Here is an 11,915-nt window from a genome sequence, read left to right on the forward strand (position 1 = left end):
GAGAAAGGGTTGTCCCTCTTCTCAATCAATACATTCCAGGCGAAGGTCATAATTTCCAGGAACATTCTATGGTTGCAGGAGCCCGCAGCGGTATATTTTCCCCCTGAAGTCGAGAAAGGCAGGCAAGTCTAGTAAAGTAATCTTAAAATCGGGTTTCACTCCAAAATGAGCTATCATTAATTAGTGATAGGGATGCTCCCTCCAGCATGAGCGAACCCTTTCGAAACTGGTTAAGAATGGGCGTCTAGCGCACAATGGCTTTCTCTCATAGGGGCAAAAAATTTAGAAAATGATAGATTTCCAAAAAAAATTATTAACGACTTGGAGGAGAAGCCGCAATGCTTAGCTTACTAAACTAGCAACAACGGAATTTTGAAACTTGGCACTATTTAAATCAAAAATAACCAGTTTTCAAGAAGGAATCGCCATCACCAGCGGAAGTTGAACCCGGCGATCTCTTCCTCCTGAAGGTGGAAATTCTCGTATTCCCTATGTACATGTTCATGCTGCTCGGATGAGTATTCTCGCCTGTGATGTTAGATCAGAAAGGTGACCACATATCTCTAGATCCGAATCTTTGACTTTGAAATGGGAATAGTCACTTGTGCTTGTAATAATTTAATAAATTTGATTCTCCTTGTTGGCATCTCTTTACCATATAACTTGAAAAAAGATATTTAATTCAGAACATTTTCATTAAATTTAGTCAATTCTACACATATATATCGGCCGCATAAGTATGGGCCTCCTATCTACAACTGGGCTAAAGCCCATTTCTATTAATTTGGTTTGGTTTGATTAGATTTGATTTTAAATTTTAAAAATTGATAATATTTGATTTGATTTAGATTTTACTAAAAATAATCAAATTGAATCGAAAAATTATATATATAAATTTCATAATTATTTATATATTATTCATAAATAAAATATAAATATTTTATAAATTTTTAATTAACTTAAGTCTTTAACTTTATCATTTTCTAATGCCCTTTTTATTAGCACTTAAGAAAACAATTAGTTTTTGGTGTACTCCCAATGTCGTCAATCCAAAGAATGTTTTTGGTGATTCTTCAAGCTTATAAAATGTGATGGAAAAAAAAAAACAGCTAAAAATTCTCTAATTTCTTAAGGAAATCTCCTATGGAGGTTTTTGACAGAATTCACCAAATTTGATTTGTTGATCAATAACATTTTCAATGGGAAAATCCTTTACTGACAAGATAAACACTAAAGGTAAATTCATAGGAAATTAAAATTTTCTGATAGTGAAAAGAGACAAAATCAGTCGAGGAACAACAACATACTCAATATAATCTGACAAAGTGAAGTATTAAAAGAATAATGTGTATGCAACTTTACCTTTTTAATGATGTCGTTGAAGTGATTCTTCCTCTTTCATTAAAAAGGAGAGAACATTTAGATTCCAACTGAGGAAGGATTTAGATGAACTTCTGAATTGACAACTCAAAATTCTACTCAACAATGGTCTTGCAAACAAAGAAAATAGTGTGAAATCACATTTTTTCACACTATTTTCTTTGTCATTTGACATGATTAACTAGTATTGCAAGTTTGATTTTAATTTGCTCTCAAACAAATAATTATTAAAAGAAAAAAATTATCTAATTTGATAAACATTCTTATCATATCTACTAAATCTCATTATACTTTAAAATAGTTACATAATCACTCCTCACATAATAGCTTCCTACCAGATTTTCTCCCATTTCTCTCATTCTCTCTCCTCTATTTTCTCTCATTGGCACCTCTACTCCCTTTTTCTCTCGCTCATATCTTTCCTTCCTCTTTCTCACTCTCTCTCTCCCCTCTTTCTGTTCGGTGGGTATTCACTTTGAGACAATTAATGAATGTATCAATGCATATTTGATATTGTATACATATATTTATGCACGAATACACTAGATATATTGCTTGAGTTTGCTCCAAATACATTATATCTAATACGAAACATTAGGTATTTAATACCATATACACTAGATAAAATTGATTTTATATGCACAGATACATGAAATTGATACCATATTCGCAGATACATGAAATTATGAAACTCAGATACATTGTGAAATACAGATACAAAGAAGAAGAGAGAGGCGAGCAAGAGGGTCAATCTATTTCAAATGCATGTGAATCACATTTTAGATACAACATGTCTAAAACAAATTACACCTAATCTAACTCGTGATTATATAAGATACATGTATCTAAGTCATCATATACACGTATAATCCAAAACAATTAACTGACAGAAAATATAATTTCTAAAACTATTATTTGAGCGAGTAATTAGCACCGGAAAAAGTCCGAAGTCGAAAGAGCAACTTCTTTTTGCAAAAATTTCAAAACGACGATTAATTTTGGTGTGAAACTAAAAGAGCAAAAATGCATTGTGTGGTGCGACTTCTCCTCTGTCAGATAACAGACGTCAGTCCACCGTTTAAAGGATGTCGCACCCTGTGGTGTGACTTATAAGTCGCACCACAGAATGCGATTTCCTTTAAATGGTGGGCCCACACTCCTCTTCCCACTCCCACCATCCCCAACCCCCCAACCCGTTGCCCACCCCAACTATATTAAAATATTTTATAAATATACAATATTGGACAAACTATATAATTAAGTATGTGCATTTATTTGTTACTTATAATAAAGTTAGTAATTAACTCCACATTTGTGGAGGTTTTTAAAATCAATTTGTGACTGTTTACAACCTTCATGATATTATTTTATATTTTTAAAAATTAATTTTTATGAATTTAAAATTGCAACGACAATGATATCAATACTTACATCCTCAAACCTCCGTGACGATCGCCACAAATTTACTTTTCAATTTGTGGAGGTTTTTAAAATCAATTTGTGACTGTTTACAACCTCCATAATATCATTTTTATATTTTAAAAAAATAATTTTTATGAATTTAAAATTGCAACAATAATGATATCAATACTTACATAATCTTATCTATGGAGGCTTATGACCGCCACAAATTATTAATTTTTTTATCAAAAATATAGATATTTAATTTACACCAAGCCTTGTAATAATACTAATTCATTTTAATTTTATTTAAACACGTTTTTACTTAATGCATCCTGCATGTTCTCCTAATGAAAAGTGAAGTTAATTACTAACTTTATAAGTAACAAATAAATGCACATACTTAATCAATATATTTTGTCCAATATTATATATTTGTAAAATATTTTAATATAATTGGGGAGTGGGCAACGGGTGGGGGTTGGGGATGGGGTGGGGGTGGGGGTGTGAGTGGGAAGAGGCGTGTGTGCCCACCGTTTAAAGAAAGTCACACCCTATGGTGCAACTTCCTTTAAATGGTGGATTGACGTCCGTTATCTGACAGAGGAGAAGTCGCACCACAGGGTGCGTTTTTGCTCCTTTAGTTTCATACCAAAATTAATCATTTTTTTAGAATTTTATAAGAAAATAATTGCCCTTTCAGCTCTAGACTCAGTGATTATGGGCCTTATTTCAATTAAACATAGGAAAAATTATTGAACTAGGCAAAATTATTAACTTATTTATATAGAATAACTATAGTTTAAAAATATTATATATAAAAAAACTATATGTTGTTTTTATAGCAAAATATTTGATTTTAATTATAATCCTAAAATACATCATATTTTTCCTCCCCCTCAACTACACTCTCTCTCCTCAACCCCATCCGTGTTTCTACATCAAATTAAATTTATCATCATTCCAAGTTATACTAATATATTTATATTCCAAACTTAATTGCATTTAATAAAGTCATTTTGTATTACAAACCAATTTATATTCTAATTTTTTTTCTTGTATTACAACCTTACGTGTATTCATAATACATTTTTTTATATTCCAGCTTTACACTTTATATTTCAAAATAGCTTGTATAAAAAGTTCATTTGCGTTACAAACTAATCTATATCCTCAACTAACTTGTATTATAAGATTATTTGTATTATAAATACCTTATTTGTATCAAAGATTTATTTGTATCCCAAATTTACTTGTATTCTAAAATTATTTTGTATCCCAAATTTATTTATATTATATATATATATATATATATATATATATTAATTTTGTCTCAATTTGTATTCTATTCTTATTTTGCATTACATTCTTAGTTCAATTACAGAAGTGTATTCACCACCAAAGCATTAAAATTATATCCAAATTCAACTTTATATAATGTACAATTTTGTATCCGAATTTTTGAACATACCTATTAACAAGGAATCCCAATTAAAAAAATTCAATATACAATTCGAATGATATACCAAAATTGTATTCACAACTTATTCGACATATAAATCTCACAATTTTGTATTCAAAATTATTTCTATTTACACAAATAAATGATGAATAACAAAGATCTAACTATGATTGAAATACAAATTAGACTATTTTTGGAGGGGAAGCAGGGAGTCATTTTCTGAATAATTTTGGTTTGTATAACAACTGTGATATCTCCAAACGAGCCTCATTTTGTAAGAGTATGGTGGAAGAGCGATGATGAACTACTCCAATTTTTCTTATTAGATGTATCCATGTTTTTTAATTTTTTAGAAAAATAAAAGAAGAAAATTGATGAATTTTTGAATTTTATGGAGGATGGGAGATAATAAAGAATCTAGAGTCCTATATAATGAGAGGGAGTAAATTAAGGAAGATTATTAAATATAATTCTTAATTTACTAGTATTTTTTTCGAGAAAAATACAAAATTTAAAGACATACCAAATAAAAGTATAATTATATTTTACGAATATTGAAAGTATAGCTGAGGAATTGCTAAAGTTTTAATATTTATAAAAATTTGCCTTAAAACATATTTGAAGGTCCAATAACCAGAAGAACTCTTGTGTTGGCTCACTGAAATCTTAATCTTCTTTCTCCCAGAAAGTGTCAGTGCAAAACCTCCATTTTTGTAATTGTCAATGGCGGCAGATACTGCAACGAACCTTGAACCAATACGTACCTTCTTCAACAACCTCGAAGCTCGACAAACCCTACTGACCACCGTAACCGACCTCAACAAAACCCTAACCACTCACTTCACCAACATAGACAACGCCCTCTGTTTGAAATCGGAAACACTCGACAATCATGTAAAAAATTTGAAGGAGAAGACGGAAGATGCCTTACTGAAGATTCAGAATCGAGAGAATGGCCTTCCCGAACGGGAATCGAGCATGGCTGCTCGAATCGTGGAGATGAAGGATGATGCTATCTCTGAGATTGAGAGTTTGAGGGATTTAGACGAGAAAAAAAGTTTGTCTGAAGTGTTGAAGAGTTACTGTAAGAGAATGGATGCTAGAGGCCTTGTTAGATTTATTCAGACAAAGAGAAAGGAACCGGCGGGTTTGAGGATGGAGATTGCTACTGCACTCGAAAGCTCTGTGGATCCAATGAGGTTTGTTTCTTTTACATGATTCTATGATGTATTTTGCTTAACATTCTGTTTGGAGGGTTGTATTGTATTGTATTGTATCTTATCCTAGTGTATTGCTTCAATGAATACAATGTTTGGATAGATTGTATCATTCTTAGTCGTTACCTAATGTCACACATCTATAATTTGAACGTTAAAACCTATTAGAAAAAACAGATTATTGGGTAGAGTTACCTTAAAAGGTAGGTTTAAACGATAAAAGATTATTCTTAAATATAATAAGTAAAGACAAAATGAGAAAAAAAAAATTAAGCTAATGACGCGATAACACCAAATTGGTTGTTACACAAAATGAGATTTTTTGTCGTTACCTAACGATAGATTTAACGATACAATACAATAATTTAAATAACAACTAAAAGAAATATTGTATTTAAACTAACAATACAATACAATGGGTAACAACCATCCAAACAAGGCGTAAGGGGATAATATTTCAAACTAATACTCTTTAAATCAAAGATCAATAAAAAGTTGGTAAGTAATGGGAGATATTTTCAGCAACCTATAATGCCCATGATTTTTTTTTTAAAAAAAGTGTAACCATTTCATTCTAGAATCTAACAGTGATTCTTGCTTCAGATTTTGGTTTAGCCTTTCCATTCTTGTACCGAGCTAAGCAGTGAAATGGCATTTAAAGAACTAAAGGGATCAACCACTTTATTACATAATGGTAACATGTCTCATAAATCATAAACCAAAAAGATTGTAATTTTTAACTTTCAAAGTGCTTGACATAAATTTTAAGCCCATCCTACTGTATTCCAAGACATAAAGCGGAAGCTTATATTCCTGTCAGCACATTTACATAAGCTTCTCCACTCCATCTAAGGTATCAGGAAAAAGGCTAATGCATATGTATCAAATAGAATTGTCAAATGGTCACTTTAAGGTTATTCCCTATTGTTTCCATATTAATCCTAGGGACTTAATTGAGCCTATAATCAGGGTTGGGTTGTCTTTGAATTTTTGGGCCCACATACATATAGACTATGCCTGAAAGATTGCACCGACTACTTATATGATGAATTAGCATCTGCATTCACACACTTATTTTCAGTACTAGCAGTTACTTTTTTATGATGTGGTCAAAAAAGTGGCAGTAGGACAAAGGCAATTGTTAATAGCAATTTTCAATTAAATATCAAGAAAGGAATTATGGCGGTGAATAAAAATCACTAGACTGTGAAAGGAGTTCTATTAAATAAAGAGTAATAGTTTGTCGTACACTCATTTGCCAAAAAAAAGAAGAAGTTTGTTGTAGACTCTCTAGATATGGGTGTGCCTCAAGAAGGAGCTCCAGATACAAAAAGGTAGAAATAAACCAATTCACAGTTCTAAAATTATGTTGCATCTTCAACACAAACATGTTCCCCACAAGGCAATGCAATTTTTGCAAATGAGCCAATGAATGTGTTTAACATAAAGGGATGAGCTAAACAACAGTGATCTGGATTAATAGCTTTTGGTTGCTCGACTCTCAGTTGTTGGAATAGTCTATGGAAGTCATCCATTTGTCTTTTTGTCTAATAGAAGTCTTGAGGAACTTTCCTCTTTATCCTTTGACGTAAAATATTTATTTTCTTGGAGAAGTAATTAAAACCAAACACCTAGAAGACTTTCTCCCTACTGTATTAACTCTTTCCTTGGCTTTCACAGTTATGCATCTTTATAGGGTTTATATGTTTGTTTTTTTGTTCTTTTTTGGGGGTTGGATGACGGGGACGGAAACAGGTTTGGTCAGAATCAGAGTTATCACTGCATATGTCAAAGCAAAGTAGAGACTTCGAAGCTCATATTGTATGTGAGGTGTTTTTGGTCATCTTATTATTATCATTCTTTTTGCTGGCTTTCCTTCAGGTTGATCTTGGATGCAGCAGAGGAGTTTGTGGGGATGAAGGTAGAGAAGAAGGCGATACTGGCAGATAGGAGGTGGGCTTGTGATATGTTAATTCAGTCATTTGTGCCAGTTGTGGAAGGGGGTTATGGTGCAGGGAGGAGTTTGAAGGAGAGGGCGGCAAGGGTGTTGGAGAAATGGAAGGGAGTTTTGGGTGGTGGGGACAGGAGCAGTGGAGTTTGCGCTGCTGAAGCAACAATGTTTTTGCAGTTGGTTATAGCATTTGCGCTAAAAGAGAGGTTTGAGGAGGATTTCCTAAGGAAGCTGGTGGTGGAGTTTGCTAACAGAAAAGATATGCCAAAGCTTGCGGTTTCCTTTGGATTTGGAAACAAAATAGGAGGTGGGTTCTCTAATGAACTACTTAAGTTGCTATTTATCTGTGGAATTGATGTCATGGAAAACTTTGATTTCCAATATCCGCCATATAGGCATTGCAAAATTTGGATATAGTTGGCTAGATAAACTTAAACTGGATTGCTGCTGTAAGATGTAATATTTGGTTTAAGATATTTTTCTTACCTTGCTCTGGAAAATATTCAAATTGGAAACGGATCTGTGAAGTGTTCTGCTAGCAAATGGAATATATAATGCGGATGTTTTACCCTATATTTTAAGGTTTTCTACTGTTTGGTATAGTTCTTGTATTCGGGCTTTTTTGTGTCCAAATATAAATCAAATTACTGCTTTATAAAAAATATATGTGTTGCCTGACACTTGCAATTTACTTTTAAACTATGCTGTGCTTGAAGATTTTCTTGATTCTAATCTGCAGTTGTCGGCATAAAATATGAGCACAGAAAGTGAATTCTACTCCAATTGACTTTCTGTTTGCATTAGTGTTGTTGACAGAAAATACTGAATTAGAAAAAAAATTAGAATATGATTAGATCTGAATTTCATCACTTTGAATCTGTAAATTATTAAACAGTGTCTGAATTTGTGTGGTGGAAAAGATGTACTCCGTCTGTCCCAATTTATATGGCATACTTTCCTTTTTTTAGTCAGTGCCAAAAAGAATGACACATTTCCTTATTTGGCAAATATTTAATAACATTATCAACATTTTACCCATGTTGGGTCCCACTTATTTGGCAAGAAGTCTGCAAAAGTGTCCTCTTCTGTTTAAAAACTCATTTATTTCAAGGGTGGTTTTGTAACATTGCAAAGTCTTTCCATATTTCTTAAACTCCATGCTCAGTCAAACTACATCAAACAAATTAGACGGAGAGAGTAATATTTTTTAGGACCTGTGTAAGGTTGAAATCAGAAGTTGGCTGATCCAGCTATTTGCTTGGGCCATGAGCATATTTAACTTGCATTCGTTACAATAGGGAATGACTATGTTTTCTTATCTTTGATCAGATATTATTGAAGAGCTTGTGAAGATCGGCAAAGAGGTTGAAGCAGTTTATTTTGCTACAGAGTCTGGATTATCAGAGAGATACCCTCCACTCTCACTTCTTAAGTTATCTCTCAGGAACTGCCGAAGAAATGCTAATAACATATCAAAGAAGGGAAAATTTAGTTCAGCTGCAGTGGTGCGTATATTTCTCTGTCCAGCCCCTCTTTTCTTTGTCACTGTGGTTGCCTGTCTGTTTTCATTTTTTTAATTCTTTTTTTGCCTGGATGACAAATCGTTATACAAACATATTATTGTTCTTCGTAGATCAGAGAGGAGTGAATCCCCTGCATTCAAGGAAAGGAGAAAGAATTCTCTGTTCATTTCCTTTCTCTGTATTTTTTATTCCTTCTTAATTTTAAACTAAATCAGTTGCTGGAAGATTACATATTAATTTGATGACTTATAGAAGTAACTAATGTCATTCTTTTAATCGTTATGGAGGACATAATGTGTAGGTTATGGATGTCCAATTGAACGGGGGACGAACTTAAGGGGATAGGGGGGACGAAACACTAGGGGGACAAAAACAGCCGTTGACAACACCTACTTTTTTAACTTTGGGGACTAGGCTGGCACCGTGATTGGACCGGTCCGGACACATGGCCCAAATGATGACCTGTCCCATCCGCTAAACCCGTCAAACCCTATCGAACTGGTACCGGGCCAGTCCGGAACATCCCCGGCACACTGAACACACCCTTAGTGTAGGTGTTGCATAAACATTTTTTAAAAGCGAACCTGCCTGTGTTATTTTAGAGCGAAGTATGGGGAAAGACAGTCATCTATGACAGACTATAATTTCCATAAAAAATAAAACAGTATATTTTGTCGGCAAATCTTAAAAGGAGGAGGGCGTGCAGATTAAAAACCCGTAGACTTTAAGCACCACCTCAAAATTGTCCAAGTACGTTCTGCTGTAAATCCTTTGTGAGATACTCAGTTATTCCTGCACCTACTTTATGAATCTGTTCTAGTGTTCTTTATTGCTATTGTAAATGTTCCCTCTATTTTTTATATATTTGTTTCAGTATTCGATAAGAGTGACTTGTTTCTCAGGACAAAGCTAACAGCATAGAGTTGGAAGCTACTAAGGCTTTAATAAAATGTGTGGAAGATCATAAGCTTGAATCAGAATTTTCTTTGGAAGGACTGAAAAAACGGGTGACTGAGTTGGAGCAGGCCAAAGCAAAAAAGAAAATGGGCACAACTTCTATGAACAAGCCTTCAAAAAAGCGAGGTCGTGGAGGTGGCACTGGCAAGGCCAGTGACCCGTCCACCTCTCGGCTTAAATCTGGAAGATTGTCAAATGCCTCTCCTTCTTTCCGCTCCAGGAATCCTCCTCAATCACATCAGGTTCCACCAGCTAGATATACAGAAGCGAGTGTATATGAGGCACCTGGCACGTTCTCATATGCTCCAGCTTATAGTGGGACTCGCACCAAAAGTTCGGTTGCACTTCCTACACAATATGGATATGCACTTCAAGAAGCTGGAGCTTATAGCGGTACTCACACCCAAAGTCCAAGTATACTTGCTCCACAATATGGATATGCACTTCAAGAAGCTGGAGTTAGTGGTGTGCGGAGTTATCATGGATCATATGGAGGGGAAACTGGTTATAGTGCATATGATTATACTGTCGCTGCTACGGCGCCTTCATACCCACCTTCATACCCCCCACAGTAGTACTGATTACTCAAAAAGAATCCAGATGACATTTGTAGCTGCAGTTTCTGTTTCATACATGGAAGGTATAATTTAACATGTGTGTCCACAGTTTTTGACTTTCTGCTATGCTTTGCGTAATTGTCTTTTGCGCCACACTTTTTGTTCTGCATCTTTACAAGTAAAGCTATAAAGATTGTTCCTCTCGCTATCCTTTGCTCCTTTTGTGGTGTATTTGGACGTTGGGGAACTATATTATTAACTTCATTTTGCAGAAGTAGGTTTATGTCAGTTGCCTTGTTAATTGGTAAGTAGGTGTTAATAAGCAGATTTTTGTACTCAGTTTACTTCTCTGATGTCATGAACAAAAAGATATCGGTTTTGAACATGAATAAATTAAACAATAGTGTAATGCAACAAAAATGATATTTTCTTCCAAATGTGTTTTAAAACATGATGGTCTCTGCGTTAGATTATGATGCTTCACTATCTGGTTGGTAAATTCATTTGTTTTTGAGTGACACCTTCCGTTGAAGCCAGAGCGAGTGTGATGCTCTCTCTCACTCTATCTATCTATCTATCTATCTATCTATATATATATATATATATATATCTGTCCATTTACCCTTTAACTTTGTTGGTTGTGGAGAACTTTGGGGCGTCTACATATTATAGTTTTCTTTTCTGTATAAAGTTTGTTACTGCAATTCTTTATGAAGTAAATTATCCCTGCAGGTGCAAGTTCTGAAAATTTTGGTGAGCGGAAGGAAGTGTTACAGATGGATGTCGATTCACTTTTTTCTGTAGCATGTTTTAGGGTGTACCTTTAATGTGAAAACTATGTATAGTTTAGTGAGTATTGTAGTGATTCATTTCAACTTTTAAGTCTGTAAAACCGTCTTACTTTGTTATTCTACATTATGAAGAAAATGAAATCAGTAAAAGTTTTTTCAATTTGCAATGTCTCAAATATAATTGAGAAGCGGTTTTACAAAGGTTGATTGTTGAATGTTCAAATTATTTTCTATGTTCAAATTAATAGTAGTAGTAGTACATTTCTAAATGTTAATTTAATAAATGTACTACGACTACTTATGATCTCCTTATTTTTCGTCCTTCAGTTTAAGTTTCTCTACTTTAAATTTAATTGAATAATACCAATTCAGAATTGTACTATTGAATTGAACTACGGAATTAGTTTTTATGATTAGTAATAGAAACGATACAATAACAATTACTTAGGAAATTGTTACTTGCAATTTGTATATGAATTTCTGGCCAATGTTTGTGTTAATGTTGGATGTTGACATGAAGTAGAACTAAATATGTTGAAAAGAGTATTTCGATTGAAAGAGCACAAGCATTATTTATGTAGACACAGACACAATTGAATAGAAATCTGACAACACATTTTGGAAAAAAGAATACAACCCCCCTTATGGGTTCCCTTATCTTTTTCTTTGCCATTAA

At 33.6% G+C, this 11,915-nt stretch overlaps 1 protein-coding gene and 1 non-coding gene across 3 annotated transcripts; both read left to right on the forward strand.

Moving 5' to 3' along the window:
- The first annotated feature begins 4,877 nt into the window (after positions 1-4,877).
- LOC129903283 (FRIGIDA-like protein 4a) lies at positions 4,878-11,399 on the forward strand. 2 transcript variants are annotated; one of them, XR_008770240.1, is made up of 5 exons: positions 4,878-5,442; positions 7,342-7,718; positions 8,741-8,916; positions 9,837-10,531; positions 11,181-11,399. XR_008770240.1 is itself a non-coding variant. In XM_055978794.1 (4 exons), exons 1-4 carry the CDS (start codon positions 4,967-4,969, stop codon positions 10,464-10,466), a joined length of 1,659 nt encoding a protein of 552 aa, XP_055834769.1. In that variant the 5' UTR covers positions 4,878-4,966; the 3' UTR covers positions 10,467-10,658. The 2 variants fall into 2 exon arrangements, 1 of the variants encoding a protein (XP_055834769.1); XM_055978794.1 differs by lacking the exon at positions 11,181-11,399 and having other exon boundaries at positions 9,837-10,658.
- On the forward strand, positions 10,574-10,703 carry LOC129904858 (small nucleolar RNA snoR136). The gene has a single exon (XR_008770524.1). It is a non-coding gene; the product is annotated as a small nucleolar RNA snoR136 (small nucleolar RNA).
- Positions 11,400-11,915: the final 516 nt, after the last annotated feature.

This window comes from Solanum dulcamara, chromosome 9 (assembly GCF_947179165.1).
Source record: "Solanum dulcamara chromosome 9, daSolDulc1.2, whole genome shotgun sequence".
Taxonomy (NCBI): domain Eukaryota; kingdom Viridiplantae; phylum Streptophyta; class Magnoliopsida; order Solanales; family Solanaceae; genus Solanum; species Solanum dulcamara.